We start from the raw sequence: 17,480 nt of genomic DNA, 5'->3' as shown, positions 1-17,480 counted from the left end.
ACTGTCAACATTTTCTCCCTGAAATTAGATATCTAACCTAACCTAACTGGCTCAACTGCACCATTGACCCGATTAACTGCTGCCCTGAAGCAGCTCGTAGGTTACAGTCACCATACATAGTACAATTTGAGAAGAATTTTCATGTGATTGTCAGGTTATTCTCTGAATCTTTACTGCAATCACCCACTGTTGTGCACATTCAGAAAAGCAGAGCCATGACAGCAATAAACAACAGGAAGACACGACAGTGACCGACGGACAGAGAGACGGAGGGAAAGAGGGAGCGAGCTCATCTGCCAACCACCACCAGCGACCAACAATTTGGATTGTTCGGTGAGGTGCGTGCGTTTGGTGGATCTGGATCGCTAAAGCTCCCATCTTTCCCCCACTCCCCCTCCACCACCGCCGGCAACAACAAGAGCAGGGATCTCGAATCGAGCCCATGGCCACCAGGGTCCTCGACACGCTCGCCGTCGCGGCGGAGGGCGGCGGGGGCGGGGGCGCGCTGCCGCTCACCTTCTTCGACGTGCCCTGGATCTTCACCGGCCCCGTGGAGCGCGTCTTCTTCTACCCCTACCCGCACCCGCCCGAGCGGTTCCGGGCCGCCCTCCTGCCCCGCCTCGTCGCCTCCCTCTCCGCCGCGCTGGGCGGCTTCTACCCGCTCCTCGGCCGCGTCCGCCCCTGCCCGGGCGGCGGCGGGTACGAGTTCTTCTTGCCCGCGGGAGCAGGGGGTGGCGATTCCGTCCAGCTCACCGTCGCCGAGAGCGAGGATGATTTTGACGAGCTCTCCGGCGACGGGCCCCGCGACGTCGCCCGGCTCTACTCGCTCGTGCCGCGGCTCCCGGTGGTCGAGGGGCGCGGGGACGGCGGGTTCACGCTCGCCGCCTTCCAGGTCACCGTGTTCCCCGGGCGCGGGGTCGCCGTCGGCGTGTCGATCCACCACGTCGCCTGCGATGACTCCAGCTACATGCATTTCGTTAAGACCTGGGCCGGCCACTGCCGGTTGGCTGCCGGTGGGGAGGGCGCCGGCGCCGCGCTGCCGCCCCCGCCGTTCCTCGACCGCGCGGTCATCGCGGACCCCCGAGGGCTTGCCGCCAGGACGCTCGACGAAATGCGGCAGCTGGCCGCCAACGGGCCTCCTCCTCCTCCGCCACCGGCGCCTGCGGTGCCGCCGCCCAAGCTGGTCATTCGGTCGTTCACGCTGGCCCGCGGCTGCATCGACAAGCTGAAGCAGCGCGTGGCCGCCGACGCCAAGGACGCGTCCACCCACTGCTCGGCGTTCACGGTGGCGTGCGCGTTCGCGTGGGCCTGCCTGGCGCGCTCCGCCTCCGCCCCCTCGCCCGCCTCCGACGAGCGCGCGCACCTGCTCTTCTCGGTGGAGTGCCGGCGCCGCCTGTCCCCGCCGGTGCCGCAGGAGTACCTGGGCAACTGCCTGCGGCCGTGCTTCGTGGAGGTCGGCGCGCGCGACCTGCTCGGCGCGGACGGGGTGACCACGGCCGCCGCGGCGATCGGCGCGGCCATCCGGGCGCTGGACGGGGACGGCGTGCTGGCCGGCGCCGAGGGGTGGTTCCAGAAGATCCTGTCGTTGGTGCCGCGGCGGCCCATGTCCGTGGGCGGCTCGCCGCGGTACGGCGTGTACGACACCGACTTCGGGCTGGGCCGGCCGAGCAAGGTGGAGCTGGTGTCCATCGACAAGACTCCCGGCACGGTGTCGCTGGCCGAGGGCACCGACGGGCAGCGCGGCATCGAGGTCGGCGTGGCGCTGCTGGAGGCCGACATGGCGCGGTTCGCCTCGTGCTTCTCCGACGGCCTGCAGCAGCTATGAGAAGGGAGAAGATCCTGCTGGTGGTCACTGCAAGAACAAGAGGAGAATCGCAAAATTGCAATGGCTCGTATATTGTTATTATAAAATGTATATTTGAGAGAACCCGATTGAGGCTTATGTTAACGGGATTGATTAGTTACAGTAAGTGAGAGGAGAAGCAAGGGATTCATCGTCGATAGGTCTCGATCATATCATGATCTAGCAAGAACAAGCGCATCATTGTTCGGTCAGTGCCAAAACTCAAAAGGGTTTGGTTGGATTGGAAATGTCTCCCACCAATAATGTACGTTGCGTGTATGCATCATGGGATGAGCCATCGGCGGTGCATCACAGGCTCACAGCTAAGCAAACCCAATGAGATCACCCTCGTTCACACGATCACATCCACTAGGAGGAATGTTCTTTTGTCGGTGCAGAGCACTACTCCAAAACCTGGATATTCAATTCGGAGCCTGTGCACCAGGTGCGTGCAGCGGGTGCCGGCTCATCTGCATCATGTGAACAGTAAAAATCAAACCCCGCGCGCCCTCCGACGACGCTAGACCCACCGGTGAAACCATGATCGGGCCGACGACGCTAGACCCACCAGTGAAACCATGATCGGGCGGGGAGAACCTTGTTCCATCTTTAGGGAGACGCCACCGCCTCGTCTTCTTGAGTAGGACACAAACCCTAAACAAGCTGACGGAAACACCAAGAAACAGAGCAAGATCCCTCCCTCCGGAAATGGCCGGGAGCCACCGCACCTCCTATGGCCATAGGGCCACCGGAGACGAGGCATGCCTTGTGTCAGTGATGATGAATAATAGCCTGCTTCAATCAACAACCAAGAACATTAGTGTCTCATGTTAAGGAGCTCGTATTGAAAGCCTCAGAGACTTGATAGCTTAAGACAACCAATTACATCATGTGTGTTCTCCTCCTTCTACCCACGGCTTAGGCTTCGGATGGAAACCTCATATTCTCAGTATCAGGCGATGGAGGCGTCTTTGCGACTTAATCCTCCTTGGGTGCATTGTCTCAGAGCTGTCTACGACTATGAAAACTGTGGTTCGGGATGGCTTATCTGTGTGGTTAGCTGAGGTAGCTGTTCTTGGGGCGTCACCGTCTATTTGGAAACAGAGTTGGCATTAGGTTGTGATTGGGTCATAGCTCGCACATTGGTAGTTGGTTCTTCAAGGCATGTCCGATGGGTTCTTCATGGTTTGCTTGGTTGCTATAAAGTCGGGGCTGCTGTGGATTGCTTCCAGGTGGTGATGATGACTGGCGCTCAATGGTCGTTTGCAGAGGGCTCGATCGGCACAAGCCCTGCATATCTCCCTTGTGGTGCTCGTCCTCAAAGTTGGAGATGGCAGTTGTTGTTACATGTGATCTTCTGTTAGCATGGGCTAGCATGGCCTTGGTGTTGCTGCTAGCGGGATGGTTCTGGTGGTGGTGCTCTATGGTGAAGTCGGAGTCACCTGCTCGATGTGGCAACGGATGATGACCATGGCACTTGTGACTCCTCCATCGATGTTCTTTTCTTCTTTGTAGCTCCATGGTCTCCATGTCAGTGGCAAGATCAGTCGGTGGTGCCCATGTCATGTGGTTTAGATTGTTTTGATTTTAGCCTAATTTTCTTTAAATTAACAGGGAGATTCTCACTCTCTTCTTAATCAATGAAAATGGAAATTATTTTGCCTTGTTAAAAAAACTAGCACATGTGTCGAAACACATTGTCAACTTCTTAATTATTTAGATACATGTTTTTCCCGCCTTATGATGCATATTTGGGCATAATTAAGAAGAAAAGGTAGTGACAAATTTGCTGCCTCTGCTAAAACCGATGTTATTTCATTACCAACAACGTAGCAATCATGTGTTGCCATCAGATTATTGACCCCATGTGAAGATGTAAGACATGTTTGACTGAGAATGAACTGAGAAAACTAATGCCAACAATTTGATCACAATATCCACCTGAAAACATTAAATAGTCTTGGATTGTTGGAAATATGCCCTAGAGGCAATAATAAAAGTATTATTATTATATTTCCTTGTTCATGATAATTGTCTTTTATTCATGCTATAACTGTATTATCCGGAAATCGTAATACACGTGTGAATACATAGACCTCAATATGTCCCTAGTGAGCCTCTAGTTGACTAGCTCGTTGTGATCAACAGATAGTCATGGTTTCCTGGCTATGGACATTGGATGTCGTTGATAACGGGATCACATCATTAGGAGAATGATGTGATGGACAAGACCCAATCCTAAGCCTAGCACAAAGATCGTGTAGTTCGTTTGATAGAGCTTTGCCAATGTCAAGTATCTCTTCCTTTGACCATGAGAGCGTGTAACTCCTGGATACCGTAGGAGTGCTTTGGGTGTATCAAACGTCACAACGTAACTGGGTGACTATAAAGGTGCACTACATGTATCTCCGAAAGTATCTATTGTTTTATGCGGATCGAGACTGGGATTTGTCACTCCGTGTAAACGGAGAGGTATCTCTGGGCCCACTCGGTAGGACATCATCATATGCGCAATGTGACCAAGGAGTTGATCACGGGATGATGTGTTACGGAACGAGTAAAGTGACTTGCCGGTAACGAGATTGAACAAGGTATCGGTATACCGACGATCGAATCTCGGGCAAGTAAAATACCGCTAGACAAAGGGAATTGAATACGGGATTGATTAAGTCCTTGACATCGTGGTTCATCCGATGAGATCATCGTGGAACATGTGGGAGCCAACATGGGTATCCAGATCCCGCTGTTGGTTATTGACCGGAGAACGTCTCGGTCATGTCTGCATGTCTCCCGAACCTGTAGGGTCTACACACTTAAGGTTCGATGACGCTAGGGTTATAAAGGAAGCTTGTATGTGGTTACCGAATGTTGTTCGGAGTCCCGGATGAGATCCCGGACGTCACGAGGAGTTCCGGAATGGTCCGGAGGTAAAGATTTATATATAGGAAGTCCTGTTTCGGCCATTGGGACAAGTTTCGGGGTCATCGGTATTGTACCGGGACCACCGGAAGGGTCCCGGGGGCCCACCGGGTGGGGCCACCTGCCCCGGGGGGCCACATGGGCTGAAGTGGGAAGGGATCCAGCCCAAAGTGGGCTGGGGCGCCACTTCCCTCATGGCCCATGCGCCTAGGGTCAAAGGGGAACCCTAAGGAAGAGTCCTAGGAGGGGAAGGCACCTCCTAGGTGCCTTGGGGGGGAGGGAATCCTCCCTTGGCCGCCGCCCCTTTCCCATCTAGGGCTGGCCGCACCCCTTGGGGGTGGGAAACCCTAAAGGGGGCGCAGCCCTCCCCTCCCCCTATATATATTGAGGCATGGGGCTGCCCATAACACGCGATTTGATCTCTCGTTGGTGCAGCCCTGCCCCTCTCCCTCCTCCTCTTCTCCCATGGTGCTTGGCGAAGCCCTGCGGGATTGCCACGCTCCTCCACCACCACCACGCCGTTGTGCTGCTGTTGGATGGAGTCTTCCTCAACCTCTCCCTCTCTCCTTGCTGGATCAAGGCGTGGGAGACGTCACCGGGCTGTACGTGTGTTGAACGCGGAGGTGCCGTGCGTTCGGCACTTGATCATCGGTGATCTGAATCACGACGAGTACGACTCCATCAACCCCGTTCACTTGAACGCTTCCGCTTAGCGATCTACAAGGGTATGTAGATGCACTCTCTTTCTACTCGTTGCTGGTCTCTCCATAGATAGATCTTGGTGATACGTAGGAAAATTTTGAATTTCTGCTACGTTCCCCAACAGTGGCATCATGAGCTAGGTCTATTGCGTAGATTCTTTGCACGAGTAGAACACAAAGTAGTTGTGGGCGTTGATGTTGTTCAATATGCTTACCGTTACTAGTCCAATCTTGTTTCGACGGTATTGTGGGATGAAGCGGCCCGGACCGACCTTACACGTACTCTTACGTGAGACAGGTTCCACCGATTGACATGCACTTGGTGCATAAGGTGGCTAGCGGGTGCCAGTCTCTCCCACTTTAGTCGGAACGGATTCGATGAAAAGGGTCCTTATGAAGGGTAAATAGCAATTGGCATATCACATTGTGGTCTTGCGTAGGTAAGAAACGTTCTTGCTAGAAACCCATAGCAGCCACGTAAAACATGCAACAACAATTAGAGGACGTCTAACTTGTTTTTGCAGGGTATGCTATGTGATGTGATATGGCCAAGAAGAATGTGATGAATGACATGTGATGTATGAGATTGATCATGTTCTTGTAATAGGATTCACGACTTGCATGTCGATGAGTATGACAACCGGCAGGAGCCATAGGAGTTGTCTTTATTTTTTGTATGACCTGCGTGTCATTGAAGAACGCCAAGTAACTTACTTTACTTTATTGCTAAACGCGTTAGCCATAGAAGTAGAAGTAGTCGTTGGCGTGACAACTTCATGAAGACACGATGATGGAGATCATGATGATGGAGATCATGGTGTCATGCCGGTGACAAGATGATCATGGAGCCCCGAAGATGGAGATCAATGGAGCTATATGATATTGGCCATATCATGTCACAACTATATAATTGCATGTGATGTTTATTATGTTTATGCATCTTGTTTACTTAGGACGACGGTAGTAAATAAGATGATCCCTTACACAAATTTCAAGAAGTGTTCTCCCCTAACTGTGCACCGTTGCTACAGTTCGTCGCTTCTAAGCACCACGTGATGATCGGGTGTGATGGATTCTTACGTTCACATACAACGGGTGTAAGACAGTTTTACACAGCGAAAACACTTAGGGTTAACTTGACGAGCCTAGCATGTGCAGACATGGCCTCGGAACACGGAGACCGAAAGGTCGAGCATGAGTCGTATGGTAGATACGATCAACATGAAGATGTTCACCGACGTTAACTAGTCCGTCTCACGTGATGATCGGACACGGCCTAGTTGACTCGGATCATGTGATCACTTAGATGACCAGAGGGATGTCTATCTGAGTGGGAGTTCATAAGATGAACTTAATTATCCTGAACATAGTCAAAAGACCTTTTGCAAATTATGTCGTAGTTCACGCTATAGTTCTACTGTTTTAGTTATGTTCCTAGAGAAAATATAGTTGAAAGTTGACAGTAGCAATTATGCGGACAGTAGAAAGCTTATGTCCTTAATGCACCGCTCAGTGTGCTGAACCCCAAACGTCGTTTGTGGATGTTGCGTACATCGGACATACACGTTTTGATAACTACGTGATAGTTCAGTTAAACAGTTTAGAGTTGAGGCACCAAAGACGTTTTTCGAAACGTCGCGGAACATATGAGATGTTTCGAGGGCTGAAATTGGGATTTCAGGCTCGTGCCCACGTCAAGAGGTATGAGACCTCCGACGATTTTCTTAGCCTGCAAACTAAGGGAGAAAAGCTCAATCGTTGAGCTTGTGCTCAGATTGTCTGAGTGCAACAATCACTTGAATCGAGTGGGAGTTGATCTTCCATATAAGATGGTGATGTTTCTCCAAAGTCATTGCCACCAAGCTGCTAGAGCTTCGTGATGAACTATAACATATCAGGGATAGACATGATGATCCTTGAGGTATTCACGATGTTTGACACCGCGAAAGTAGAAATCAAGAAGGAGCATCAATTGTTGATGGTTGGTGAAACCACTAGTTTCAAGAAGGGCAAGGGCAAGAAGGGATACTTCATGAAACGGCAAATCAGCTGCTGCACCAGTGAAGAAACCCGAGGTTGAACCCAAACCCGAGACTAAGTGCTTCTGTGATAAGGGGAATAGCCGCTAGAGCAGAATTACCCTAGATACTTGGTAGATAAGAAGGCTGGCAAGGTCGATAGAAGTATATTGGATATACATTATGTTAATGTGTACTTTACTAGTACTCCTAGTAGCACCAGGGTATAAGATACCGGTTCGGTTGCTAAGTGTTAGTAACTCGAAATAAAGAGCTACGGAATAAACGGAGACTAGCTAAAGGTGAGCTGACGATATGTGTTGGAAGTGTTTCCAAGTTTGATGTGATCAAACATCGCACGCTCCCTCTACCATCAAGATTAGTATTAAACCTGAATAATTGTCATTTGGTGCTTGCGTTGAGCATAGACATGATTGGATTATGTCTATCGCAATACGGTTATTCATTTAAGGAGAATAATGATTACTCTATTTATTTGAATAAAACCTTCAATGGTCTTGCACCTAGAGGAATGGTTTATTGAATCTCGATCGTAGTGATACACATTTTCATGCCAAAAGATATAAGATAGTAATGATAGTACCACTTACTTGTGGCACTGCTATGTAAGTCATAATGGTATAAAATACATGAAGAAGCTCCATGTTGATGGATCTTTGGACTCACTCATTTTTGAAAAGTTTGAGACATGCGAACCATGTCTATTGGTGTATATGCATGAAGAAACTCCATGCAAATGGATCGTTCGGACTCACTTGATTTTGAATCACTTGAGATATGCAAATCATACCACATGGGCAAGATGACTGAAAAGCCTCATTTTCAGTAAGATGGAACAAGATAGCAACTTATTGGAAGTAACACTTTTTGGTGTGTGCGGTCCAATGAATGCTGAGGCATGCAGTGAATATCGTTATGTTCTTACTTCACAGATGATTCGAGTAGATGTTGAGTATATTTACTTGATGAAACACAAGTCTGAATTATTGAATGGTTCAAGTAATTTCAGAGTGAAGTAGAAGATCATTGTGACAAGAGGATAAAATGTCTATGATATGATCATAGAGATGAATATCTGAGTTACGAGTTTTGGCACACAATTAAGACATTGTGGAAATTGTTTCACAATTAATACCGCCTGGAACACCTTAATGATGGTGTGTCCGAACATCATAGTTACACCCTATTGGATATGGTGCGTACCATGATGTCTCTTATCGAATTACCACTATTGTTCATGGGTTAGGCATTAGAGACAACCACATTCAATTTAAATAGGGTACCACGTGATTCCGTTGAGATGACACCGTATGAATTGTGGTTTAGAGAAACCTAAGTTGTCGTTTCTTAAAGGTTTGGGGCTGCGACGCTTATGTGAAAAAGTTTCAGGATTAAGCTCGAACCCAAAGCGGATAAAATGCATCTTCATAGGAAACCCAAAACAGTTGGGTATACCTCCTAATTCAGATCCGAAAGCAATATGGATTGTTTCTAGAATCGGGTCCTTTCTCGAGGAAAAGTTTCTCTCGAAAGAGTTGAGTGGGAGGATGGTGGAAACTTGATGAGGTTGTTGAACCGTCTCTTCAACTAGTGTGTGACAGGGCACAGGGAGTTGTTCCTGTGGCACCTACACCAATTGAAGTGGAAGCTTATGATATTGATCATGAAACTTCGGATCAAGTCACTCCCAAAACCTCGTAGGATGACAAGGATGCGTACTACTTCAGAGTGGTACGGTGATCCTGTCTTGAAGGTCATGTTGCTAGACAACAATGAACCTACGAGCTATGAAGAAGCGATGGTGGGCCCGAATTCCGACCAATGGTTAGAAGCCATGAAATCCGAGATAGTATCCATATATCAGAACAAAGCATGGACTTTGATGGACTTGCCCGATGATCGGCAATCCATTGAGATAAATGGATCTTTTAAGAAGAAGACGGACCTGGATGGTAATGTCACCGTCCATGAAGCTCGACTTGTGGCGAATAGTTTTTCACAAGTTCAAGGAGTTGACTACGATGAGATTTTCTCATCCGTAGCGATGCTTAAAGTCTGTCGGATTCATGTTAGCATTAGCTGCATTTATGAAATCTGGCAGACGGATGTCAAAACGAGTTTCCTTACCAGTTTTCGTAAGGAAAAGTTGTATGCAATACAATCAGAAGAGTTTTTTCGATCCTAAGGATGCTAAAAGGTATGCTAGCTCCAGCGATCCTTCTAAGGACTGGAGTAAGCATCTCGGAGTTGGAATGTACGCTTTGATGAGATGATCAAAGATTTTGGATTTATACAAAGTTTATGAGAAACTTGTATTTCCAAAGAAGTGAGTGGGAGCACTATAGAATTTCTGATGAGTATATGTTGTTGACATATTGATGATCAGAAATGACGTAGAATTTCTGGAAAGCATATAGGGTTATTTTGAAAGTGTTTTGCAATGGAAAGCCTGGATTAAGCTACTTGAACATTGAGCATCAAGATCTATAAGGATAGATCAAAACGCTTAATGGTACTTTCAAAATGAGCACATACCTTGACATGATCTTGAAGGTATTCAAGATGGATCAGTCAAAGAAGAAGTTCTTGCCTGAGTTGTAAGGTACGAAGTTAAGACTTAAAGCTCGACCACGGCAGAATAGAGAGAAAGGACGAAGGTCGTCCCCTATGCTTAAGACGTAGGCTCTTCAGTATGCTATGCTGTGTACCGCACCTGAAGTGTGCCTTGCCATGAGTCAGTCAAGGGGTACAAGAGTGATCCAAGAATGGCTCACAGGACAGCGGTCAAAGTTATCCTTAGTAACTAGTGGACTAAGGAATTTTTCTCGATTATGGAGGTGGTAAAAGAGTTCGTCGTAAAGGTTACGACGATGCAAGCTTGACACCTATCCGGATAGCTCTAAGTAGAGAGACCGGATACATATAATGGAGCAATAATTTAGAATAGCTCCAAGTAGAACAGTTATTTGGAATAGGTCCAAATAGAGCGTGGTAGCTGCATCTAGGAGATGACATAGAGATTTGTAAAGCAAACACGGATCTGAAAGGTTCAGACCCGTTGACTAAAACCTCTCTCACAAGCAACATGATCAAACATAAAACTCATTGAGTGTTAATCACATAGTGATGTGAACTAGACTACTGACTCTAGTAAACTCTTGGGTATTAGTCACATGGTGATGTGACTGTGAGTGTTAATCACATGGCGATGTGAACTAGATTATTGACTCTAGTGCAAGTGGGAGACTGTTGGAAATATGCCCTAGAGGCAATAATAAAAGTATTATTATTATATTTCCTTGTTCATGATAATTGTCTTTTATTCATGCTATAACTGTATTATCCGGAAATCGTAATACACGTGTGAATACATAGACCACAATATGTCCCTAGTGAGCCTCTAGTTGACTAGCTCGTTGTGATCAACAGATAGTCATGGTTTCCTGGCTATGGACATTGGATGTCGTTGATAACGGGATCACATCATTAGGAGAATGATGTGATGGACAAGACCCAATCCTAAGACTAGCACAAAGATCGTGTAGTTCGTTTGCTAGAGCTTTGCCAATGTCAAGTATCTCTTCCTTTGACCATGAGATCGTGTAACTCCTGGATACCGTAGGAGTGCTTTGGGTGTGTCAAACGTCACAACGTAACTGGGTGACTATAAAGGTGCACTACAGGTATCTCCGAAAGTATCTATTGTTTTATGCGGATCGAGACTGGGATTTGTCACTCCGTGTAACCGGAGAGGTATCTCTGGGCCCACTCGGTAGGACATCATCATATGCGCAATGTGACCAAGGAGTTGATCACGGGATGATGTGTTATGGAACGAGTAAAGTGACTTGCCGGTAACGAGATTGAACAAGGTATCGGTATACCGACGATCGAATCTCGGGCAAGTAAAATACCGCTAGACAAAGGGAATTGTATACGGGATCGATTGAGTCCTTGACATCGTGGTTCATCCGATGAGATCATCGTGGAACATGTGGGAGCCAACATGGGTATCCAGATCCCGCTGTTGGTTATTGACCGGAGAACGTCTCGGTCATGTCTGCATGTCTCCCGAACCCGTAGGGTCTACACACTTAAGGTTCGATGACGCTAGGGTTATAAAGGAAGCTTGTATGTGGTAACCGAATGTTGTTCGGAGTCCCGGATGAGATCCCGGACGTCACGAGGAGTTCCGGAATGGTCCGGAGGTAAAGATTTATATATAGGAAGTCCTGTTTCGGCCATCGGGACAAGTTTCGGGGTCATCGGTATTGTACCGGGACCACCGGAAGGGTCCCGGGGGCCCACTGGGTGGGGCCACCTGCCCCGGGGGGGCCACATGGGCTGTAGGGGGTGCGCCTTGGCCTACATGGGCCAAGGGCACCAGCCACTAGAGGCCCATGTGCCAAGATAAAGGAAAAAGAGGAGAGTCCTAAAGGGGAAGGCACCTCCGAGGTGCCTTGGGGAGGATGGACTCCTCCCCCCTCCTTAGCCGCACCCCTTTCTTGGAGTAGGGGGCAAGGCTGCGCCTCCCCCTTCTCCCCTGCCCCTATATATAGTGGAGGGGAGGGAGGGCATCCATACCTGAGCCTTTGGCGCCTCCCTCCCTCCCGTGACACCTCCTCCTCTCCCGTAGGTGCTTGGCGAAGCCCTGCAGGATTGCCACGCTCCTCCACCACCACCACGCCGTTGTGCTGCTGTTGGATGGAGTCTTCCTCAACCTCTCCCTCTCTCCTTGCTGGATCAAGGTGTGGGAGACGTCACCGGGCTGTACGTGTGTTGAACGCGGAGGTGTCGTCCGTTCGGCACTTGATCATCGGTGATCTGAATCACGACGAGTACGACTCCATCAACCCCGTTCACTTGAACGCTTCCGCTTAGCGATCTACAAGGGTATGTAGATGCACTCTCCTTTCTACTCGTTGCTGGTCTCTCCATAGATAGATCTTGGTGTTACGTAGGAAAATTTTTGAATTTCTGCTACGTTCCCCAACATGGATCCATACTTCTCAATTTGCGGAAACCATAATAATCCACTAGAAACCACTAGCAAGATATATCTTATACCATACGGTTTAAAACTCGGTACGAAGATATTCAAGGATACTAACATATATGCGGCCATACACAGATGTATGTATACACAATAATTAATGCAACTGCGGCAAATTATGCATATGCATATAATTTTTTTATCAAACTTAAGATGATTTAGTCTAACGGGAGATTTTTTCAAACAACAATGTCTTGAATTAACACAACTTATGCTATAAAAATACAATTTAAATGTAGCCAAATTAGTCCTCGATGATAAATGTTAAGATTATATAAGAACAAAATTGTATCTTAATAATTATTTAGAAACATTATTGCATGGTTAATCATGCTAAATAATAATAAAATGTCATAAGCATTTAAACAAAATACCGATGAGTATAAAACTTTAGTACAAATTAACAATTACTTAATCTTTGATGTGTGTGTCATAGTACTTTGTGTATGACACAGACTTCGGGTCGGCTGATAACATATCAGAAAAACCATATTACCAATAGCCAGCCACAAAATTACAACAGACCAGTACACGTCTACACATCCGAATGAGATCCAGTTGGTGAAGTCACGTTGCAACTTTAGGCTCTTCATCTCCATCCAAAACAGATCCAACGATCCATATCACCCAAAGGCAAAAGCCCTCAGCACTTAGCAGTTTTGGACGAGGGCAGGCTGAAGAAAACACTTCGCAGGAATCTGTTTCGCTCTCCCGCATGCCGGCGTGTCGTACAAGGAGATGGCGCTGCACCGCCGCATCGGAGAGGAAGGGGAACCGCACCACACCGTGCAACATCACGGAGAGAGATCAAGGGACCCGCGCCGGCCGCCGCATCGGAAAGGAAAAGGAGCCGTGCGGCCGCACCATCGCTGGAGGAGAGGGAGGGGCGGGCTGCTGTCGGAGGAGTATGAGGGCCGCGCGCGCCACCACCGTCAGACCGGACCTCTGCCATCCCGCATCCAGTTGAGGTCGCGCCGTCGCTCCGGAGGAGAGGAGTAGAGACACACTGCCACTACAAGATCGTTCCGCCAAGAAGAAGTCCATCGCTGCCGCCATTGAAGGAGAGAAATCGCCTCAGCGCCTGCTGGCCAGTTCAATACATGTGGCGTACAGGTTCAGTACATGTACATGTCCATATACTAGTACCGATCAGGTTCAATACATAAGCAGACTGATTACCGATTAGGCTCATGTACAGATTCAATACTCATATTTTAACTAACTTCACTAAACTGAAACTGATCCAACATACTAACTAAACTCCAGCGTACTAATATTGTCACTAACTGAACTTTTTTCAGGTGTGAGTAACTGAAATCATAATATGGTACTATATAATCTGTTCAATTTTTTGGGTTCCAATCTGTTTAAATCAAACTGAATAGTTTTTTGTTGCTAGACTGTGCTGTTGTTTGCTGCTAGGCTGCAAAACTGCTAAGTCCTGTAGTTTTTTCCTGTGTCTTATGTAGACCGTTGAATGTGTTTTGGATGGAGATTAGATGGCTAAAGTTGCAGCGTGTTGGATCTCAGTCCCTACACATCAACAGTAAATTAATACACATTAGGAACAAACATCACATCAGTACAAGCACAACATATCAGTGCAAGCAACAAACCAATAAAGCCAACAATTAGCAGACCAAGTGACCAACACATGCAGCATCTAACACTACAGATTAGAACAACACATACATGAGTAGCAACAGCCGAGCACTAACAACACGGCTAGAGCAGAGCAGACTAGCTTCAACAGCAGTTGTACAACTAAACTTTGAGTTTAAGTACGGCTAGAGAAAAGCAGACTAAAAGAGAGGTTGGGCGAGGAAGAAACGGGGAGAGAAACAGAGGAACCAGAGGTTCACAACATTATATCTTATTATTTCTAAATATCATTACATGATTAATCATGATAACTAATAAAAAAGTTGTAATATGGTAACATGAATTACCGATAAGTATAAAGTTTTAGTACAAACTAATAAGCAATTCCATTTTTCTATTTCTCAATCATCAGAAAATATTGAGGTTGATATTGTGTTGTCGGAGCTTAACATGGTGCTTCACTTATTGTTTCTCTCGCTCCTTGTTGCAGTTATGAAAATTGAGATATTGCAGATGCCCCTAAAAGAAAAATAAGAAAATAGAATTTTGAATGTTGTTGCTGATGTAAATTGTAATGAATGTTTGTATGCTACTAAAATGTATACATATTTTAAAAAGTTACTCAAATAAAATGTAAAAATAATTTGTGAGCCTTTTTAATGGGAGTAATTATTTGTAGTGACTGAGAGAACCAGCAATGGATCTATCATTATTATGGGGGTAGCTGTATCATGTGCACGACAATGTTGTGAACCGTGGCAAGCAGAAAAACATCATTTTCATACAAGAAAATGAGTTCCAAAACTAGGAGTGATTTATTACAAAGGTCTCCCAATAACGTTCATTATGTTATGCGCATTGACTAACAAGATCTGATGAGATTGCGCCCATTCACATCCACTACTCTTTGTACTTTCTTGTTTTCTTAAGAAAAGCCATTTGATTAGCTTTATTGATTATCACATATTGTTTGGAGGGTCATCGGTCAAATTACATTAAATGCCGCTAGTAAACTACAATCTAGGTAGATTATGTGCTACGTTGCTGGTTTTGCTTGGACAATGTTCATAAGTTACCTCGATGAAGCCTCTAGTTAGTACTCGATAGTTTTCAATGATCACCGCAGGGAATGTTGCCGAGTTCCCCCCACCCCAAACCCCCCGTGCGAGTTGCATAACATCAATGACTTTGGAGTAGTCTGATTGAACAATAATGAGATTACCACTCTAAAAATGTGCCAAACCTCCCCGTAGGACATACGCTTCAACCACATATGTGTAATTCACGTGCGCTGTTGCCAACAAGCTCCAACTACATAACTTCCCCTCTATTCCTAGTAACCGCACCCACTGTTCCTACTTCCAGTCGTCCACAAAATCTAGCATCTACATTCACCTTCACACATTTTTCTCTAGGAGGCATCCACCCTTCATCCACTACAGTTTTTCTTGCTTGCCCTCATGTAATTCATTGTCAAGGCACCAATAGACACAACGGCCCTGTTTGGGGTCTGGATTTTATCTCGTCCAGGTGTCTCTTTACCCAACATATATACCAAGCCCCAGTTAAGACCAACTCAGCTTGCCCAACATCCGACATTTACCGTGCCTTATCAGAATGACATAGGAGTTTCTCTAAAGCTATCAATCCCCATATGCCAAAGCAAGTTAAGCCTAGAAATTTGCACTCTTCCTTCGCCCTTGCACTGTGAAAGTAATATGCGTAATGTCCTCACAACCTTGGTGACAAACTAGGCAAACACTTTGTGCAACTATATGTTTGTTTCCCAAAATCCTTAGAAATGGGAGCAGGCCATCCGGTGCTCTACCAACAATATTAATTTTCTGTTTATAGCTTCAACAATTTTACCCAGTATTGTTAGCCATTGATCGGTTAGCCCTCTGAAGCAATTTGGGTCTATGCCCAAACTGTTCACGCCATTGAGTGTGATAGGCCGACTCAACTGAAAGCATTTCTGCCTCCATGACCGACCATGCTATATGAATCTAAAGTATTATGTTTGCTTCGATCAACCAAAAGGTAGAGCGGATAAGATCCTCGTCACATTCCCCGATGACCGGCATGATAAGATCGTTGACATATGTTTGCAAATTTGTACCTCTAGGAGTAAGTATTTTCCTTGTGAAACTCGTAGAGGTCAAGCATCATCCCAAATTTTAATGTGTGTTTCAGCTCCCACTCTCCAAACATGACCCTTTTGTAGGCATTGAACTCCCGCCAAGATAGTTTGACATGTGATGGTATTGCTACTTTTCTGTCATGCGTCTAGAAGTTTCCGTTTGGATAAAATCGTGCCCGAAGAACTCCAGCACAAAGTGAGTCGAGTTCCTCCAACAACCTCCAAACTTGTTTTGCCAGCATCGCTGAATTGAAACAAAACTAACATCTCTAATTCCGTTCCTCTTTTTCCTTTCGGAAATCATATTTTTCACCACGCTAGCCAGTGTATCTTCTTCTTATTTTCTCCCCCCTCCTCCCCCACACCCACACACCATAACTGGAAAAACGTTTTGGAAGTTAAAAAACACTCATGTCAAAAACCATATCGCTTGGGACACTCTTTAGCAAGATCTCTTCTTGTTGTTTCAATTTTTCTTGTATTGCTTTATTTTACAACCTCACAACTACTCTATCGTCTCCAATTTTTATTTTGTTTCAGTTGACAAAGAAATGTCACTTTTAGGTAGAAAAGCTTTAATATTTTGGATTTGAGCAGAGCACAAGAATTTTCTTAGATAGAAAGACAATGTTTTTTTGAAAGATACAACCAAAGGCCATCTTATATATTATACTTATCAAGAAAAACAATAGCCAATATTATGGAAAAACAAGTGGACGTGGACCGACCAATACAAAATAAATTTACACTACAAAATATGGTAGCTTTCTTCTTTCTCCGATTGTATGCCGTCCGTCGAAGATAAAAAACTGCAATGAACCAACAACAAATGAAAGAGACACGTGTGAACGCCTTCATCATACTAGATTTAAAGACCGTAATATCCGGTCATCCTTTGAGACGAGATTCAGAACTTACTGAAGAAGCATCGGTTGGAGCATCATTCCACACACCACCGGTTTAAGGGTTATAGTGTGGGGGGGGAGGGAATGCCCTTTTGTCGGAGCACCCGGCCTTAAAAAAATCCAAGTGGGCTGCGTAGTTTTACTTTCCTCCTCAATGGGCTGGGTGGTCAATGGTGATGAATAAAAGCCTGCTCCCAGGACCAGCCCAGAACACACACAGCTAGTGCCCTACCGTATCGAAAGCCTAGAGAAGCCCAATTCACTCCTCCCTTCCGTCC

The 17,480-nt window shown here is 46.5% G+C and overlaps 1 protein-coding gene across 1 annotated transcript; it reads left to right on the top strand.

Annotated features, from left to right (window-relative positions):
- The first annotated feature begins 211 nt into the window (after positions 1-211).
- LOC119325408 (coumaroyl-CoA:anthocyanidin 3-O-glucoside-6''-O-coumaroyltransferase 2-like) lies at positions 212-2,129 on the top strand. The gene has a single exon (XM_037599164.1). It carries the CDS (start codon positions 443-445, stop codon positions 1,823-1,825), a length of 1,383 nt encoding a protein of 460 aa, XP_037455061.1. The 5' UTR covers positions 212-442; the 3' UTR covers positions 1,826-2,129.
- Positions 2,130-17,480: the final 15,351 nt, after the last annotated feature.

The sequence above is a fragment of the Triticum dicoccoides genome, chromosome 6B, assembly GCF_002162155.2.
Source record: "Triticum dicoccoides isolate Atlit2015 ecotype Zavitan chromosome 6B, WEW_v2.0, whole genome shotgun sequence".
NCBI lineage: Eukaryota > Viridiplantae > Streptophyta > Magnoliopsida > Poales > Poaceae > Triticum > Triticum dicoccoides.
This window is presented reverse-complemented; position numbering and strand designations above follow the sequence as displayed.

Bases quoted from the DNA above. Each gene is read 5' to 3' on its own strand.
- LOC119325408 (XM_037599164.1), top strand. From the start codon at position 443: ATGGCCACCAGGGTCCTCGACACGCTCGCCGTCGCGGCGGAGGGCGGC.